This window comes from Tursiops truncatus, chromosome 17 (assembly GCF_011762595.2).
Source record: "Tursiops truncatus isolate mTurTru1 chromosome 17, mTurTru1.mat.Y, whole genome shotgun sequence".
Taxonomy (NCBI): Eukaryota; Metazoa; Chordata; class Mammalia; order Artiodactyla; family Delphinidae; genus Tursiops; species Tursiops truncatus.
Window position 1 is genome coordinate 48756433 of NC_047050.1, and position 19781 is coordinate 48776213.

General features: G+C 38.7%; 1 protein-coding gene and 1 long non-coding RNA gene across 5 annotated transcripts in view; one reads left to right on the forward strand and one right to left on the reverse strand.

The window, feature by feature from the left end:
• Window positions 1-19781, forward strand: part of OXR1 (oxidation resistance 1) — a 369883-nt gene that overhangs the window by 252718 nt on the left and 97384 nt on the right. The window contains exon 1 of one of the 4 annotated variants that reach the window (XM_019942254.3): window positions 16267-16565. The exons of the other annotated variants lie outside the window; for them this stretch is intronic. Coding sequence (XP_019797813.2) covers window positions 16367-16565 — 199 coding nt within the window. The 5' untranslated portion in view covers window positions 16267-16366. Of the gene's footprint in view, window positions 1-16266; window positions 16566-19781 lie in introns of those variants that run through there. 4 annotated transcript variants of the gene reach the window in all.
• On the reverse strand, window positions 1748-19047 carry LOC141276930 (uncharacterized). The gene is made up of 2 exons (XR_012327313.1): window positions 19011-19047; window positions 1748-3054 (listed from the first exon to the last, which is right to left on the reverse strand). It is a non-coding gene; the product is annotated as an uncharacterized lncRNA (long non-coding RNA).

Consider the following 19781-nt stretch of genomic DNA (forward strand, 5'->3'; position numbering starts at 1 on the left):
GCATCTAAGGTTTTCCTTTGATGAATATGTATTTGGAGGAATGAATGAGTAATGGGGTAATGGAGGGAATTTTGGTTCTGACTCTGAATCAGGGTGACTGACACTCAGGTGCCGCTCCTCAAGCTTCTCTAATTTAGGTTGTGCCCCGAGAGGCTCCCTATTTATAGGAAGCTGCTTTGTTAGATGTGTGTGGTTTTTGACTTTTTAGACACAAGTTCTTTTCTCTCTCTCTTCCTATTCTTCCTGGTAGATGCCCAATCAGCTAGTATTTCTTGCTCTGTTCTTTTCAGGAGAGCAGCCTCTGCATGAAATTTTATATATTGCTCATTAGCCTTCAGTACAAACAAAAACCTGTTAGTCAAACCATGATCATTTTTCTTTTCTTTATTGAAGTATAGCTGACTTACAGTGTTTGTACAACAAAGTGATTCAGTTATATATTCTTTATATATTCTTTTTCAAATTCTTTTCCATTATAGTTTATTAAAAGATATTGAATATAGTTCCCAGTGGTATACAGTAGGACCTTTTTGTTTATCTATTTTATATATAGTAGTTTGTATCTGCTAATCCCAAACTCCTAATTTATCCCCCCTACCACCTTTTCCCTTTGGTAACCATAAGTTTGTTTTCTATGTCTGTGAGTCTGTTTTTGTTCTGTAAATAAGTTCATTTGTGTCATATTTTAGATTCCACATGTAACTGATATCATATGGTATTTGTGTTTCTCTTTCTCACTTACTTCACTTAATATCATAATCTCTAGGTTCCATCCATGTTGCTGCAAATGACATTATTTCATTCTTTTTTATGGTTGAGTAGTATTCCATTGTGTATATATACCACATCTTCTTTATCCATTCATCACGGACATTTAGGTTGCTTCTATATCTTGGCTATTGTAAATAGTGGTGCTATGAACATTGGGGTGCATGTATCTTTTCGAATTAGAGTTTTCATCTTTTCTGGACATATGCCCAGGAGTGGGATTGCTGGATCATATGGCAACTCTAGTTTTTTAAGGAACCTCCATACTGTTTTCCATAGTGTCTGTACCAGTTTACATTCCCAGCAATGGTGTAGGAGGCTTCCCTTTTCTCCACACCCTCTCCAGCACTTACTATTTGTAGACTTTCTGATGATGGCCATTGTGACCAGTGTGAGGTGATACCTCATTACAGTTTTGATTTGCATTTCTCTAATAATTAGTGATGTTGAGCATCTTTTCATGTCCCTCTTGGCCATCTGTATGTCTTCTTTGGAGAAATGTCTATTTAGGTCTTCTGCCCATTTTTGGATTGGCAAACTGTGATTTTTTGGCATTCTGCAAACATGTTCCACACACCTCTGTACCCTTCAGCTTGTTTGTTCTGCTACAGCACAATATTATAATCTTTGGCTGGAGAATTGTAATTAGAACAACTTGTTGTTTTTCCTAACCTTATTGCCACTGTTAAAATTGTTTATTATTATAAAATATAACAATATTTCCAAAGCTCTAAAGTACCTTTATTACTGTAGATGAACTTTATAGGAAGCATGATGCAAAGTTTCATAGCCCAAAGAATTAATAAATATATCAAAAATAGTATATCCTTTTGCTATCTTAAAAGAATATCATTATATTTTAAAAAAAACTTTGATGTGTGTGTCTATGCATGTGTGTATATCCCAAATAGGTTCTATTAGAGAAATAAGATGGTCAGAGGATAATTTTCCCCAAAAAAAGGTAACATCAAGACAGATATAAAAATTAACACATTAAATATTTTATTTAACTCATTAATTAAGGAAGCAGTGAGATGTTACAACCAATTTAAAGGAGAATCCAAACAGACATAGAACAGGCTTATTGGAAAGAATGTTTACATGGGGACACATTCTTTCACTGTTGGTGAAGAAAGTCAATTCAAAGTCAATTCAAAGTTGGATGGAATTTGCATAAACAAGAATGTCTTTGTTTATAGACAAGAATAATTTTGCATAGCTCTCAGCTTTTACACTTTATAGAGTTGTAAATCAGGTTCCAGAGAATCAAAAGCAGATAACCCAGAAGAGTGTACTCTAGACACTGCATAGTTTTTCCACTGAAGCACAGGATTATTTTTCCCTTACAATACTGTATCCCTAAGTGCACTGTTACTATCAGTGACCCTCTGCTATGGACACAAAAAAGTCCAAATTCCTTAGACATTCACAATTTAGCTTCAGCCGCTTTCCAATTTCTGTTCTCCAGCTCAACACCCTTAAACCCTACTTTCTTCAGCCAAAGTTAACTACATTCTACTAATTCTACTAATCCTTCAAGTCGCAATTGTCACTTCCTCCAAAAAGCCATGTTGTACTTTATCTATTTTAACTAGGAATTACCATACCTCCACTTGAGACTCATCACACTTTTTTCTGTACTCTTCCTGTGTATTGACCGTCTGCTGTGACCTACAGTAGTTCTCAAACCTAAGAGTACATCAGGATTACCTGGAGAGCTAGTTAAAATGTGGATTTCTGGGCTCTGCCCATCCTCTGATTCAGTGGAGCTGAGCTTGAGCCTGAGAATTTGTATTTCTTACAAGATCCCAGATGATGCTGATGATGCTGGTCTGAAAATAACACTTTGGTAACCACCTGCCCAGAAGAACCCTGTAGTAAAACTGCAGATAACATTAATGAGACATAGATAGCCCTTTAGGAATTCATAATCTAATGGAAATGTCAAAAGCTGGCTCCCCTAAGACTACCTTTTGGTAAGACAAAACTGAGTTTATTGAGGTAGAGAGAATACCACCTCAACAGAGCCTTTTAAGTGCCTTGTGTTGGGGGTGGGGAGAAGTCAGGGGAAGTAATAGCTGAGATTTTTGAGATTTTCAAGTTTGTTTGAAAGCAGGTCTTCCAGGGTAACAACTTGGTTAGGACTGGGTAAGAATCATGGTATGATAGTTTAGAATTGATAGAATAAGATGAGGATTTTGAGGCAAGGGGTTCAAAGAGCTCTGGTGTGAAAACTATCAGTTGATGCTTTCTGTTGAAGAGCTGATGACTTCGTTCAGGATGTTCCTGAAATGAACCAGAGCACAGTAGAGTAGTAAAGTCATATTAACGTAGACAGTCAACTAATAGTTTCAGAGACAGACACATAAAGTGTGTCTGGAAATACCAAGTACATGTCTCATAAACATTCAAAATTTTGGAGGAGTGGAAAAGAATGCATATTTATTAAGAACCAATTATATTACACATACAGTGAAGTGCATGTGTGTGTACGTGTGTGTGTGTATATTTCAACTAACTGTATATGTATATTAGATTTTTGTGATAATTATGATTATCCCTAGCTAATGCAGATAATCCTTATTGGGACCTTAGGATAAGAGGACCTTTGGATAGAGCTCTTTTTATATTATCCAAAACTCAGGGTCTCTTCTTTTTGGGAGAGATAAGTAGTGAGTATGATGATTTTAAAACACAGTAAATTCTCTATATAGAAATAATAGAAATAAGTATATATTTTTAAAAGCCTGATTGGCAAGTGAGCTTTATTTTGGGAAATAACTCAAGCTCTAACCTTTCGTGGAATAAAATTGACATCTGTTACCTTGCAAATCAATTTTTAGGAACACCCTAAGGTGAGTGTATTAAAGTTACACCTGAAAAAGACAAATTAAATCTTTTGAAATTCAAATTCTGGCACATGATTCAATGTTTAAGCTCTTGAAGAAATAGTTAAAACTTTGTACCAAATACACTCTATGTTCGGTCACAATACTTGAAAGAATACCCAGCATGCTTTTTACAGATTCCAAAATCAAACTAGAATATATGCATAATATAAAATAAACTGACTTAGATTTATTCATGACAGGCTCATAATGCATGTTCTATAAAATCACTGAGGTGAAATTCATTTCAATGTTCTTTTGCTAAAGTTTTGAGAAAACATCTGAAGGTAGCACACCTGTAGAAGTTATCAAATACTTCCATTCATGCTAATGGTATTCACAGCATAAAAATTTGCTATCTTCAGAAGCATCATTCTATTAGCAATAAACTATTTTGCATGCAGCTGTTTTCTCCCTTTGCCATCTGGGCTTTTATGACACCTTCCAGTCACAGATTTCTCTGTGCTAATTGCAGCTAAGTCAAATTGGTGCAAACAGGACTTCAGAGAGTAGGATGTCTTAACCGGGACCACATAGATTTTGAAACAATAAGTGCAAATGTGGGGCTGAAAGAGAAAGCAAAGAAAGATATTGCAGTAAGTGGCCATAGCCTGCCCCACATCGTCTCTGTAATGAGATGGAGAGGTATCAGGATCAAGAGAAACATGCTATCTCCGTGCACAACATACTAAAGTGCAAATGTAAAAGAAGATTAAATATTACTTTAGCTAGGCGGAGGATGAAGTAAGGCTGTTTGAGGACAAACTATAGAAGTTGCCAGAGGCATAATGCAGTTATCTTTCCCAGCATCTACTAGATCTGGGTTTCTCCACCTGGGGGCTATTGGCATTTGAAGCTGGATAACTCTTTGTCTTGGGAGCTGTCCTGAGCACTGTAAGATCTTAAGCAGCACCCTTGGCCTCAACCTACTATATGTCAGTAGCACACCCTCAGTCTGACAACCCAAAATATCTCCAAACATTGCTAAATGTTCCCTTGGGGTAGGGTTGCCAGATTTAGCAAGTAAAATTAGAGGACCCCGAGGTAAATTTGAATTTCTGATAAACAGCACATAACTTTTTGGTATAAGTATGTCCCATGCAACATTTGGTGTAGAATTGTACTAAAAATTTATTCATTGTTTATCTGAAATTCAAATTTAACTGGGAGTCCTATATTTTATTTAGTAACCCTACTGGGAGGCAAAATTGCCCATGATTGAAAACCCCTGCGCTGTAGATCCCACTAAATTAAGAGCAGACACCCAAGAGACTCAACTGACTTGACTGACAGTGTTGCTTTCCTTTACCTCTCTGAGGTTACCAGTAACCTTGTTTACAAAGGGAGGGTTCATTAACTTTCCCCTCAGGGTTGACATGAGATCTAAAGGAAATAATGTATGAAAAATTCTTAGTACAATGCCTGGCATAGGAAGCAGTTGATAATATGTTCATTATTATTACCTTAGGATCCCTCACAAGATGGTGTCATAATAGTTACTGGTCTCTGGACTTAATTTTCACTAACAGGAAAGACTATTACAGAAACAACAGGAGCCCAGCAGTGATTCTCAATCTTGGCTACACAATGAAATCACCTGGGCAGTGTCCTCCCTGATGTCTGTATCCTACCTCTAAGAGATTTGGATTTCATTGATCAGGAAGGTGGCCTGAGCACTGGGATTTCAGAAGATCCAGAGGTCCTAAAATGTGTAGCTAAGGCTGAGATCCACAATGGGAACCACAAAAATGGGTTGGGATCCAATCTAGAGAAAAGGTGGACATGATTTCCTACATTCATTCGTTCAACAGATACAATACCTGAGTGCCTACGATGTGCCAGGCCATATTCTAAGCAGTGAAGGGAGTCCCTGTACTTGCTGAATGCTAGTACGGAGAGACAGACAATAAATAAGACATTTTAATCTAATTTCAAAGATTAAAACTGAAGCCTACATGAGAGATGATAGCATTCCAAACAATCAAAGTCATCAATACTCTTACTGAGAAAGCAAAATGGGGAGAAAGCAGTGTGACTTAACATGTTCTCTGAGTTTAGTTCCTAGAAGAGGTAAAAGTAGGAAGGGCATATTAACCAGGACAAGTAAAAGGATGGCATAAAACTGTAAAGAGTGTTAGAAAGGTCAAAACACAGAGCGAGGTTTCAGAAACACTAAAGGAACCAGCCAACTAGGATCATTCTGTGAAAAGGGAAGTCTTTGAATAAAGGAGAATAAGAAGCTGGTATAAGGCTCTCTTCTTGAGGAAGATGTACATTGTTGAACCGATGATTAAGACAGAACAACTGTGCCTATTTTGCTTTTTCTCAATTAAGAATGAATGAGCTACATGTCAATTTAATAATCTAGCCAGAAGAACCTAGAAGGGTAGAGGAAAGTTTTCTTCCTCCCCAACAGAGCACTGATCGTATGTCAGGCTTGTGTCAAATGTCATGAACTTACACTGTTTTCATTAAACACTAGGTCACCATTGCTACCCCAGTGTGATAGCTGAGGAAACTGAGGCTAGGCAGTGTTCACTGAGTTATTCACGAATACAAATCAGGAAGCACTAGAGGCAGAAGGCTGTCTGTCTGGTTTAGCATCTCCCTGGTGCCTAGTCAGGGCCCCACATCTGTTGACTGATTGAATCAATAAACAAACCCCTGAGCATTATTAAAAAAACAAAAATGAATGAGCTACTAGAAAATACAAAACAAAAACTGTGACATGGAGATTTATAGGCTAAGGTAGGTGAGGATATAGTGAAAGACCACCTACATCCACTTTGCATAACTTGTAACCTCTTTGTCCAGAAAACTTGATTATCAGGATATTTTGATATGTGGTCACAGACCCTTTGGTAGTAATAGTATGAGAATGATAGTGTATTTGTGAAAATTATATTCCCTTTTGTACCAAACAAACCTCAAATATATATAATGACTTAAATACAAGAGAAATTTGTTTCTTGTTCAAGTCCAAAATTGGTGTTCCTGAATGGTGGGTGGCTCCCCTCTAAGAGTAGATTCAGGGACCCAGGTTCCTTCTATCTTGTGGCTCTACCATCTTTAACAAATGGCTTCTTGGGTCTTCCTGCCTATCTGCTTCCAGGCTGTGAAAGGGAAAGACCGTGAAGGGTCATCAGTGGGATGCTCTTGTGGGCCAGGCCTGGAAGTAGCACACATCACTTTTGCAATCCTTCCATTGGCTAGAACTCAGTCACTTGGGCACCGTGATCAAAAAGAAAGCTGGGAAATATAGTATGCCCAGGAAGAATAATCAGATTTGTTGACAGATAACCAGTCTTTACCAGGATAACAGGAGATCTGCCAGAAAACTATAGTTAGATGAATAATTCAAATTTCAAAGGATGGGGCTGAAATGGAGTTGAAGGATACAGAAACAACAAAGGTTTGAAACCCATTGGGAGGGGATAAACAGTGATCGGAGTCTGTACCTCATCTTCTTCTGTCCATTAGAAAGGCATTTAACAAATATATGACATAGTTGATAAATGAAAACTGGGTGATGGTATCATTTAGTGGATTCATACTTCTTCAGATAAGTGTGTCCAGCGAGTGGTAATCATTGTCAACCATGAAGGCACTCTCCTGTGCTGTGCCCTGGGACTCTCCTTGCCCATGTCCCAAATATTTTTAGGAACAACTTGAATAGAGATAAATTTGTGGCTGAGTCAGGGAAAGAGATAATTGAACGATACTTCAGTGAAAGGATCAAGAGTAGTTTCAAAATGATCTCAGAAATCTAGAACATGGGTCAGCAGAATTTTTCTGAAAACAGCATGGAAGTAAATATTTGGGGCTTTTGGGTCATAAGGTCTCTGTCACAACTAGTCATCTCTGCTGTTGTAGCATAAAAGCAGCTATAGACAATACATAGATGAACTGGTGTGGCTGTGTTCCAGTAAGACTGAATTGATAAAAACAGGTACCAGGCCAGATTTGATCCATAAGCCATACTTTGTTGAACCCTGATCTAGAAGTATAGGCTGAAATTTGAAGGCAATAAATCTAAATTTGTTTACTTAAGGCCAAGGGACAATGGGTCTAACACTGAACATGTGTGATATCCTTTCTAATCAAAATAGAGCTGCAAGATAGGTATTATTTGCTCTTATTTTACAGATAAGAAAGCTATATCTCAAAAGTAAATACTTTGACCCAGCTTTCACATCTGGAAAACACGTTATGGGACGTCCTGCCACTTTAACAAATGTTTGGGTGAATCGAGAGTCACAACTCATTACTCAAGTCAAAGATGGAGCATTTCGTGTGGCAGCACTCCCTGTAGAAAAGCCCTGGGTTCTTCTGGCTCTGCTCTTATCCAAGTGTGTGACCTTGAGAGATTCGCTTGACTTCTCTGGGTCTTAGCTAACAAATCAACAAATATGAGAGGCTCAAACAGATAAGCACCAAGGTCTCTCTCAGATCTAACAGGGTTGCTATTACTAAATTAAGGGCAGCATGTGAAAGAGAACTGAGACTTACTCTTTATAGCTCTAAAAGCAATTCTTTTTAAACTTCTTCTAATATAGTTTTACCTAAAACCAATATATAGAACATAAAAATGGCATTTTATGAGCATACATTTGTTTTACAAGTTCAAATTTATAATATTTTCTGATCATAAAGACATTTATTGAGAGAATTAGGCTGATGTGAATGAAACTGAAGTTTTAAACTGGGAGTGATGGATGATTGATGGGTTCTTAGCATCAGCACCTCAGCATTCTACTCATTGTGTTTTGGTTTGTTTGCTTTTGGTTGTGAAATGTCAAGAAAATTCTTATTCACATACATCATTTAGATGGTAAATTAATAAATATTCTTGGAATCTGAGAATACTCGTCAGAATATAGAAATGGCAAGAGAGGCCTGAAAAACAAAACGCATGAATTTGACAACATAAATCAGGAAGTCTTTTGTATACTAACTTGGAATATATGATAAAACTCAATGTAAATTAAGCATTTGTAAACCCTTGTATCAGTCAGGGTTGGCTAAGCTTCTGCTATGGTGCCCAATGAACCCCTAAACCTCAGTGGCTTACTGTAATAGTGTTTATTTCTTTCTTTATTTCTCGCTCATATTACATGTCCAATTCAGATTGAAGTTGCGGGGAGGGACTCTGATCCACGTAGTTTCTCAGGGATCCGGGCTATTGGAGATGGCTCCACCATCTCATAGCTGTGCCACCTGAAGCAGGTGGTATCCTTGGTTGCTGAGGCAGGGGCAGGGGCATATGGAGTGTAGAACGTTGGCTGCTTTAAAAAGAGGCTGTTTCTTTACACATGGGAGTGTAAAACACATCACTTTTGCTCAGTGTTTGTCAAAACTAGCCTTGTGGCCCTATTCAGAAGTAAATGTGTGATTTGTGTGAACTAAATATGCAAAGCACTTAGAAGAACTGTAAAGGAGCAGATCTCAAACACGGCTCATCATCAAAAACTGAGGTTCCTGAGCCCCACCCTACAACCCTGGAATCAGGATCTCTGGGGTATAGTAGGGAAATCTGTATTTTTTTTAAATGTTCCACAGCTGATTCTCATTAACTGCAGGATGTTGCTGCTGGAACAGGAATGTTTTTAAAGTGGAGGAAAGGCAACAGTTAGATCTATGGATTTGAGATTACCCAGCTGCAGTGTTGGAGATGATTAAAGAGGGGAGAAACTAAAAGCTGGGAGATTTCATGTCACACAACACATAGGGTTTAATGACCAAACATAAGTACATGTGTTTATGTATCATGCAGCCTAACAATGCTGTTGTATCTTTCTCTGTATGTTTTAAGAATCTCCTCCCCACACCTTTCTTCCTTAACTCCAGAAAATTAGTAGAGTAGGCACAAAGTGGCTTCCAACCAGTCTTTGTTCACTTCATTCATTACATGTTTTTCATGCCACTGCTGCTCATGGTGTTGGTTGTAGAGCCAGCTTAGTTCCCATAAGAGGCCCTGGGTAGGGAGTGCAGAGTGGGGTAGGTGGGCTTAGTCTGCTTCTCTCTTGAGAGGTAGCTGGAAGTGGTCAAACTTTTCTTCATGCCTGTCAGAACAGCACAGAATCTGGTTCTATTGATGTTTCTGTTGCCTTGTGAGAGCTAAGAGTAGATCTGCAGTGGGAGAGAATGGCCAGTGCATGACTCTTTTGAAAATCAAACCTATCTGGCTAGTGCTGGATTGACCATCCAGGTTTGGGTTTCTCTTCCTATATGCAGTCTGGATTTTGGCTAATTTACCTGGTATTATTAGCATCTTTCCCAAATGTTGTTTGGGATGGGGAGGTGGGGAGTCAAGGAACCCCCATACACTTTAAGAAGAGGAGTAGATTCTCTTCCTTTCAAATATTATGCTCAGCACTTACCAGTCTTCTGCTCATGCACCCTGGCTGAAACAAGTGGAATATTGATAAGAACTTGGCATTGCTGCCCAGAACTTTGTCTAAGAGAGATGGATGGACTTGTAGGCAGGTTCTATTTTTATTGCCATGCTTCATTTTGTCTTGTATTGATAGACCCCAAAGTTCAATTCCCCCATAGCCTCTCCAACAAGAAAAAATAAAAATAATAGTATCTAATTACCAGCTACAGACTGAAGCTGGAAACTGGCATTTTGGTATAAAAATAATAGCTAGCAACAGGCTTAGGTTTCTCCAAAGTTGTTTTGCTCTTTCTTTTCCTTTTTGCATTTCCATTTTTCTAATACCTTTTAAAAAAATACAGAGCAGAGATATGGAAATTATTTCTAATACGGTCTAAACTAAAACAACTGATAACATACAAATGTAAACGTTCATAAGAGACTACTATGCACAATTACATGCCAATAAATTGGATAACTTAGGAAAAATGGATAAATTTCAAGAAAAATACAACCCAAAACTGAATCATAAAGTAATAGAAAATCTGAACAGATCAATAATTAGTAAGATGTATGGATCTGTAATCAAAACATCCCCAAAAAGAAAGGCCCAGGACCGGATGGTTTCACTGGTGAATTCTACCAAACATTTAAAGAAGAATTAACACCAAAAAAAACTACAGGACACTTATCTCTGATGAATATAGATGCAAAAATTCTTAACAAAATACTAGCAAACAGTGGGATTTATTCCTGGGATGCAAGAATGATTCAACATATGTAAATCAATAAGTGTTATATACCACATTATTAAAATGAAAAATAAAACTAATATGATCATCTCAGTAGATACAGAAAAAGCATTTGGCAAAACTCAGTATCCTTCCATGACAAAAACTCTCAATAAATTGGGTACAGAAGGAATGTACCTCAAAATAATAAAGGCCATATATATGATAAGCCCACAGCTAAAATCACACTCAGCAATGAAAGGCTGAAACCTTTTCTTCTAAGATCAGGAAGAAGACTAGGGTGCCCACTGTCACCACTTTTATTCAACATAGTACTGGAAGTTCCAGCCAGAGCACTTAGGCGAGACAGAGAAAAGGCATCCAGATTGGAAAGGAAGAGGTAAAGTTACAGATGATATGATCTTGTATATAGAAAAATCCTAAAGACTCCATAAAAGTACTGTTAGAACGAATAAATAATTTCATAAAGTTGCAGGATACAAATTGACAGAGAAAGTCAGTTTGTTGCATTCATATATGCTAAGAACTATCTGAAAAAGAAATAAAGAACACAATCCCATTTACAATGGCATCAAAAACAATAAAATACTTAGCAATAAATTTAACCAAGGAGGTGAAAGATCTCTACTTTGAAAACTGTAAGACACTGATGAAAGAAATTGAATAAGACACAAATAATGGAAAGGTATCCTGTGTTCATGAGTTGGAAGAATATTGTTAAAATGTCCATACTACCCAAAGTGTTCTACATATTCAATGTGATCCCTATCAAAATTCCGATGGCATTTTTCATAGAAATAGGACAGACAATGCTAAGATTCATACGGAGTTGCAGAAGACCCCAAACCGCCAAAGCAATCCTGAGAAAGAGGAACAAAGCTGATGCATCACACTTGCTGATTTCAAATTTATTACAAAGTCATAGTAATCAAAACAGTGGGGTACTGGCATAAAAACAGACACATAGATCAACGGAACAGAATCAAGAACCCAGAAATAAATCATGCAGATACCATCAACTATAATGGAGCCAAGAATACAGTTTCTTTAATAAATGTTGCTGGGAAAACTGGATAGTCACATGCAGAAGAACGAAATTCGACCCCTATCTTACAACATACACAAAAATTAACTTGAAACAAGTTAAAGACTCAAATGTGAGACCTAAAACCATAAAACTAAAAGAAAACAGGGAAAATCTTCCTTGACATTGGTCTTGGCAATAAATTTTTGGATATGACTCCAAAAGCACAGGCAACAGAAACGAAAATAAACCAGTGGGACTACATCACAGTAAAAGAAACAATCAACAAAATAAAAAGCAAACCTAAGGAATGGCAGGAAATATTTGCAAACCACTTATCTGATAAGGGGTTAATATCCAAAATATATATGGAACTCATAAAACTCAATAGCAAAAAACCAACAATTGAATTAAAAACTGGGCAGAGGATCTGAATAGACATTTTTCCAAAGAAGACATACAGATGGCCAAGAGTTACGTGAAAAGATGTTCAGCATCACTAATCATCAGGCAAATGCAAATCAAAACCACAGTGAGATATCACTTCACACCTGTCAGAATGGCTGTTATTACAAAGGTAGGAGATAAGTGTTAGCAAGGATGTGGAGAAAAGGGAACCCTCATGCACTGTTGGTGGGGATGTAAATTGGTACAGCCACTATGGAAAACAGTATGGAGGTTCCACAAAAAATTAAAATGAGAACTACTGTATGATCCATCAATTCTACTTCTGGGTATATATCCATAGGAAATGTAATCACTATCTCGAAGAGATATCTGCACCCCCATGTTCACTGCAGCTTTATTCACAATAGCTAAGACATGGAAACAACCTAAATATCCATCAATGGATGAATGGATGAATAAGATGTGATATAGATACACAATGGAATATTATTCAGCCATAAAAAGGAAATACTACTATTTGCAACAACATGGATGGACCTTGAGGGTATTATGTTAAGTGAAATAAGTCAGACAAAGACACATACTGTATGATCTCACTTACATGTGGAATCTAAAAAAACTGAACTCATAGAAACAGAGAGTAGAATCGTGGTTGCTGGGGTCTGGAGGTTGGCGGAAATGGTGAGATGTTGCTCAAATGGTATAAATTTCCAATTTTAAGTTGAATAACTCGTGGGGATCTAACATATAACCTGGTGACTATAGCTAACAATATTGTATAGTTGAAAGTTGCTAAGAGAGTAGATCTTAAACATTCTCATAGCACATATACCAAAAAGATAACTATACGAGTTTATAGAAATGTTAATTAACTCTACTGCAGTAATCATTTTGCAATATATACTCCTATCAAATCATCACATTATATACCTTAAACTTAGAATATGTTTTATACCAAAAAAATAAATCCAGCAATTCAACTTCTGGGTATAGAGAGAAATGAAAACATATGTCCACAAAATAATTGGTACATAGATGTTCATAGCAACATTACTCATAATAGCCAAAAAGTGGGAATAATACAAATATCCATCAACTTATAAATGGATTAATAAAATACGATATATCCCTATAATATTATTTGGCAATAAAAAGGAATGACATACTAATACCTGCTACAACATGAATAAGCCTCAGAAACATTAGGCTAAGTGAAAGAAGTCAGACACCAAAGACCAGATATTGTATGATTCCATTTATGTGAAATGTTTATAAAAGGCAAATCCATAGAGACAAAAAGTAGATTAGTGGTGGTCTATGCCTGTGGTGGAAATGGGGAGTACTAGAAATGGACAAGAAGTTTCTTTGGTGGGTAATAGAAATGTCCAAAAATTAGATTTGGGTGATGGTTTAACAACTGTGTAAATATACTAACAACCATTGAATTGTATACTTTTAACAGATGAATTATGTGGTTTGTAAGATCATATGTCAATAAAGTTATTTTAAAAATAAGGCAAAGGGGGCTTCCCTGGTGGCACAGTGGTTGAGAGTCCGCCTGCCAATGCAGGGTACGCGTGTTCGTGCCCGGTCCGGGAAGATCCCACGTGCCGCGGAGCGGCTGGGCCCGTGAGCCATGGCTGCTGAGCCTGCGCGTCTGGAGCCTGTGCTCCGCAACGGGAGAGGCCACAGCAGTGAGAGGCCCGCGTACCGCAAAAAAAAATAAATAAAAAATAATAAAAAAATAAATAAATAAAAATAAGGCAAAGGTTTGCTGGAGGAGGCATGCACGATATATAAAGACACTTTTTTTTTTTCTTAAAGGATGAGAGGAATATATGTGGTGATATGGCATGATAAGGAGGAAGGAACCAGAGTGGAGAGAGAAAAAATAATAAAACGCAAAGGAATAATAAGGCTGACAAGTCATAGACAACACACACCAGACTAAGGTCAAGAATTAATTTGGAGAACGAGAGGCATGGACGTGTAAGGACTTCCTTCCTTCTGAGGCAATATATGGAGATGAGCTTGTAGATTAAAAAGGAAAGGGGAAGAAAAGTGAGAGTGTTTATATTTCATGGCCTATGATTTTAAGTCATTTAGAAGACCAAGTAACATGTTTGCGTAATGAATTTGGTAACTTCAGGAGGATGGTGATGGGTCAGACAACAAATGGGAAGAATAAAAAGGAAAGATGACGAAATGAGTAAAACGATTTTAGAGACATTAGGGCTTAGCTGAGTTTAAATAAAAACTTGTAAAGCACTTAATCATCAAAGTTATACATTTTTATCCAGCAGCTCTAGCTTTCCATGAAACAGAAGCAGAAAAAATTGATGGGTTAACTGCTTGTAAACCTGTATTTGAACTGGTAGAGTACAGGTTCCTACTAAGGTTAGATGTAAAAGTGCAGATTTAATCAGGTATAAAATACTCAACCACTATTTTGGATATGATTATCACAAACTAATGGCAGATTTGAAGATGTAAAATATATTTTAGAAAAAGGATTTCACTGTAGTTAATCAGGATTAGACTTAAGTCATTGAAATTCAATTTGTAAAGCTTACTGAGCCTCTCTGAGATCTTGGAAGTGGTGCTAAGCTTGGTAATGCTTCCTTCCTTATGAAATGGAAATCGCAGAAAAACTGGGATCCACTTACCACTCTACCAAATGGGTTCCAAGGAGGTACAGAAGGAAGTCTGGAGCAGTGCTTTCCTAAGCAGCACATCTGAACACAGGGATGGTTGCTGAATATGCATATTCCTGGGTCCTTACTCAGAAACACTGTGAAATCACACTCTGGGGGTACAGCCCAGACAGTCTATACATTTAACCAAGTATAAAAGTGATGCTGATGTTAGAATGGTGAAGTTTGTCCAACCTATTAAGAATTTAAGCTGAAAATGGTGATGATGGGAAAAAGATCAGTCAAATAATTTAAAAGGGGGGGGCAGGGCGGAGGATAATCTTTAATGGTTTGGCAAAATGCTTAAGTTCCTCAAAGATGTTTTCTGGACTCCACTGTTCGGTATGATTAGCTCTTCAACTTCCTAGTTCAAACCTTTTCTTCAAATGCATTAATAATCTGGTAATTCCAAGAAAGTTTATTTACCGCATGGGAAAAACTAAAACAGCTATGAACAGATGTGAAAGGAAGAGAATAACCAGATCTCACAGGAAACGAAATCGGGTAGTAAATGTCTGTCAAATGTCGTTGCTCCTTCTCTGCTTAAAGGAGGATAAAGTTGCACACTGAAGCCCTAATTACCTTGCCTTACAGGACCAGAGTCATGGAATGTCAAACTCTAACATCAGTTCATAATGCCACGGCGAACTTCGAACGTGACGATTAATGCTTTATTTTACAAAGATGGTCTCATAAGGCTTCCTAGGAAGCATTTTATCTGGGTTGTTTTATGTTAACTACGACTTTAGTTTTACCTTAAAACTAACATTCTCTCCTTCCTCTCACCCACCCCGCCCACCAAAATTTCAAACTGCAAAAGTTTCCTGTGGATTGTGCCCCTCCCCCTAACACACAGAGACTCACAGAAACTTTTGGACACACAGAAACTTTTGGACACTGCTGTCCTAGGCCCCCAAACTCTCCGCAAATCCAGCGAAGCCTCCCCAGGGCCATCCTTATACCCTTATAGCCTTATACCCGGCTCTACCCTCGGGTCCCGAGGCTCGGCCTCCTCCCCTTTCTCCAGCAGTCCCGAAAGTCCGGTCGGGTCGGGACTGGGCGGGGTAGGGCGGGGCAGGCCTGCTCCATTGGAGCCAGGCACGTGGGGGGAAGCGGATAGGTTCGGTTCGGCTTGCTAAAAGGCCGCCGCGTTTCGACGCTGCCTCTGTTCCAGGAAGTATATATCTACTTCACAAGCTAAGTTTGGCCCGAACTGGCGTTTGGAAGCAACAAGAAAAACTTTTCAAAACTTTTGTCCAGCTTCTTTTCCCCCGACGCCTAGTTCCCTGATGGTCCGCCCCGGGGCCAAGTTCCGGACGTCCCCTCCCCTTTTCCCTCCCAGCCTCCGGTGAGGCGTGCGGAGCCACCGCCCCCAGTGTCGGCTCGGACGCGTGGGTGGGCGAGCACAGAGTCTCGGCGGAAACCGTTGGCCTCCTCGGCGCCTGCCCGGCGGCAGCATGGACTACCTGACCACGTTCACGGGGAAGAGCGGGCGCCTTCTACGAGGCACAGCCAACCGCCTGCGGGGGTTCGGGGGTGGCGGCGTAGCCCGGCAGGTGCGCTTCGAGGATTACCTGAGGGAGCCCGCCCAGGGGGACCCCGGGTGCGGGTCCCCGCCCCACCGGCCCCCGGCGCCGTCCAGCCCGGAGGGACCCGGTGAGCCCAGCCTTCCTTCGCGTCCCGCGCGGCCGACCCGGGCTGAGGGCGGGGGGCAGGCGGAGGTGTGGGCGCTGCGCTGGGGGCGCGGCCCCGCGGGCCGCCGGCGTGAACGGGGTGGGCGTGGGGCGCGGGCCGGGCGTTGGCAGGTGTGCCGGGCCGGGATGGCGGCGGGACCGGGGCGAGGAGCGGAGGGCTCGCTCTGCTCTGGGGACGGAAGACTTGCTCGTGTCTGCGTCGTAGCTTTTCCTGCTCTGCTCTTCCTGCTTTCTTCACCTATGCTCGACTTTCCTTACCCCGCCAACTATTTCAAGGGTAGGATCCCTTCGTTTTTCCCTCCCCGTGAGAGGTGAATATTGAACCAATTGTGACGCTCATGTTTTCCCTCTTAGAAATCATTAAGAACGCTGTGCTTGACTTGGGTTTGGATTGGATCATCGTTTTTATTTGATATTTGCCAACTGTTAGAATTCACATAAGCACTTAATACGGCTTTGGAAAAGAAAATGTTTAGCGTCCACGGGAACCCAGTGGATTTTTGTGTCGTGTATTTTGAAAGGCTGCGTGTTGTCTTGAGGTGGCAGAACCTGGAAACTTTCCCCAGTTATCATTTCTACTGCCTGTTCAGTTTTCTTTTGTCATAGTGGGGTTGTACTGCCCTTTAAAAAAATCAGTCATAATGACAGGACATTGATATCTTACGGAATTTTTAAAAGCACTTGCTGAAGCGGTATTTGCATCATGCATATGGTAACTTGTCCAATGTCGTTGGCTTTCCCTGAGTTAATAAGTGGCAGACCTCTCCTAATCATATTTTATTCTTGTTATCTGTTTTAATATGCATTCTGGTGTTATGAGAGTAAATTATGTGAGTATTAGTTTAGAAAATAGAGAAAAGTACAAAGAATATAAAATCTATCCATGACCCACATCCTAACATTCATTTTAAAGCACTGAAACTGTGAGGATATCTATTGATTGTGTGTGTGTGTGTGTGTGTGTGTGTGTGTGTAATTTAAGCTTTGAAGAAACTTGAATATTAAAATGTAATTTTATCATGGTCTCTTTTATTAATTTTTCTTCACTTTACATAATATTTTTTCTTCACCATCCTTGTTTATGGAATTAGAAAAATGAAAAAGGGGATACTTGGTTTCTGCTTTGAAGGACATTAATCAGATGCAGAATCCTCTTAAAGGTGGGACCAGGGATGAGGACCAGAACTTTAAAGTGTTTGAATAAAGGATTTTTTTTTTTAATGAGACCTCAGTTGATTAATTGAAAACAGTTGAAATGTGACCAGCCTCTAGGTAGATGAAGAACTGAGAAATATGTGGTGTAACTTAACCTGGAAAGGGATATGATGAATAATTTAACAAATTTGCCCAAATATATACATCTGATTCATTGATTCAGAAACATGTATTGAGCACACTGCTATATCAAACACTGTCCTTCAGAGTTACAGCTTCAAAATACTATACCGATTCCTCTTCTGTTGAAGCTGCCTTATGAACTCATGGCACTTTCTTTAATATTCATCGTGCCCCCAAATCTCTTGACACAAGTTAGAAAGGCCTTGTGATGTCAGTTTATGACCAAGGTCAGTGGACAGGTACTTCTAGCATTAACTAGCTGAAAGAATTTGTATAAATTACTTAATCTCTCTGGGTGTATATTTTCTCATTTTAAATGAGGTTGATTGGATGATCTCAAAGGTTCTCAACTCTGGAGCTCTTTTTTCATTTGGAACAGAATTAGTGAACATGATAGATGGTAAAGCTACAAATTAAATAGCATTTGGGGTTAAAAACATTGTAAGTCTATAAAGTTATGCCTACAGAGTTCTGAAGGTAGTTCAAAAGATGAATGCCCCAGCAATAACTTGATTACCCCTTCCCACTCTTAGAATAAGTATAGCTTCCTCAGTTGACTCCTTTGAGAGGCAACATGTACACATACAGGTAAAAAATAAATGGTTCTTCATTAATTTCTAGGCAGCCTTTGCTTAAAATGAGAGATCTTTTCTTGGCAGCTGCCTACCAGATAGGTTTCGGGTATAGGGTTTTTCTTTACATTTGTGTCCTTTGGAATGAGTATTTGTTAGTCTGTTTAAAGGATTTCTTCTACTCTTTCTGCTTGTGACTACCTTTATTTTAGATTTTTATAACAGCTGCTTAAGTTCCCTGTTATTTGTCACCCTTCCTTCAGTTCTTTCAAATGTCCTGTGTGTTGTAGCAGTATATCTTGTGCAGACACTTCTACACTTGTAGATCGGCTACACTCCAGGACTCCATTTGTTGTTTGTGATCTTACCCCTCACCATTTCATGTTCAGTAAAGGTGCTGATAAAATAGTTTTACCATTGACAGTTTAAGGATGCACCAGATAAAACTTTGGTCATATGTTTCTGATTTTAACTCTTTCTGTAAACAAACTGCTTACCTGACAGTGTTAACTGATGCCTTCACTCCTCTCCAAGCTTTTGCTTTTACCAGTTTTCAGTGTTTGCTGATTCCAACATTATAGTCCCCTCAGGAACATCTAATTGGGACTTAGACACATTAAGGAGCTTATCACACCATTGCTCTAGTTAATAACAATTACAAAGAAGACACACTATGACACAATTTTTGCTCCTGGTTAAAGAGTAAATTATGTTCTGATTCAAAAAAATTTTTAGACCTTAAGTATAGATCAGGTTTGGAGGCATCACCATAAACCTGTATTGGGTAACCTTTAAAAGTAGTCAGTTACTAGATCACATGGTAATAAATAAAAAAATTTAACACATTTAGAGTTTCAACTTAATTGTAGCATAGTTTTTATCATAAACTTCCTTGTTATGTCAACTCTGCTCTCCCACTTGGTGACAGTATACTTTAAATACATCTCACTCCTATTTGAAGTTTCTTTTCATTTACTTTTACCAATTAAAACAGTATCTTTTGGGGAAATGACAAGAATAAGAGTGGCTAAGAACATTTTCTATGGAGCAGGCACTAGCAGATACTTTTATTTAATCCTAATAAAAACTCTGTGAGATAGGTACTATTATTATCCCATTTTCCTGACAAAGAATCTGGGCCAGGCAAAGAAATAAGGGATATAGAATCCATTTGAGAGTTATCTTCCTATTTCTAAGAGTTATGTCAGACAGGAAAAAATGTGAGAAGAATGCAAAATTCTATCATGTGTGATGTTAAAGTTAAAACA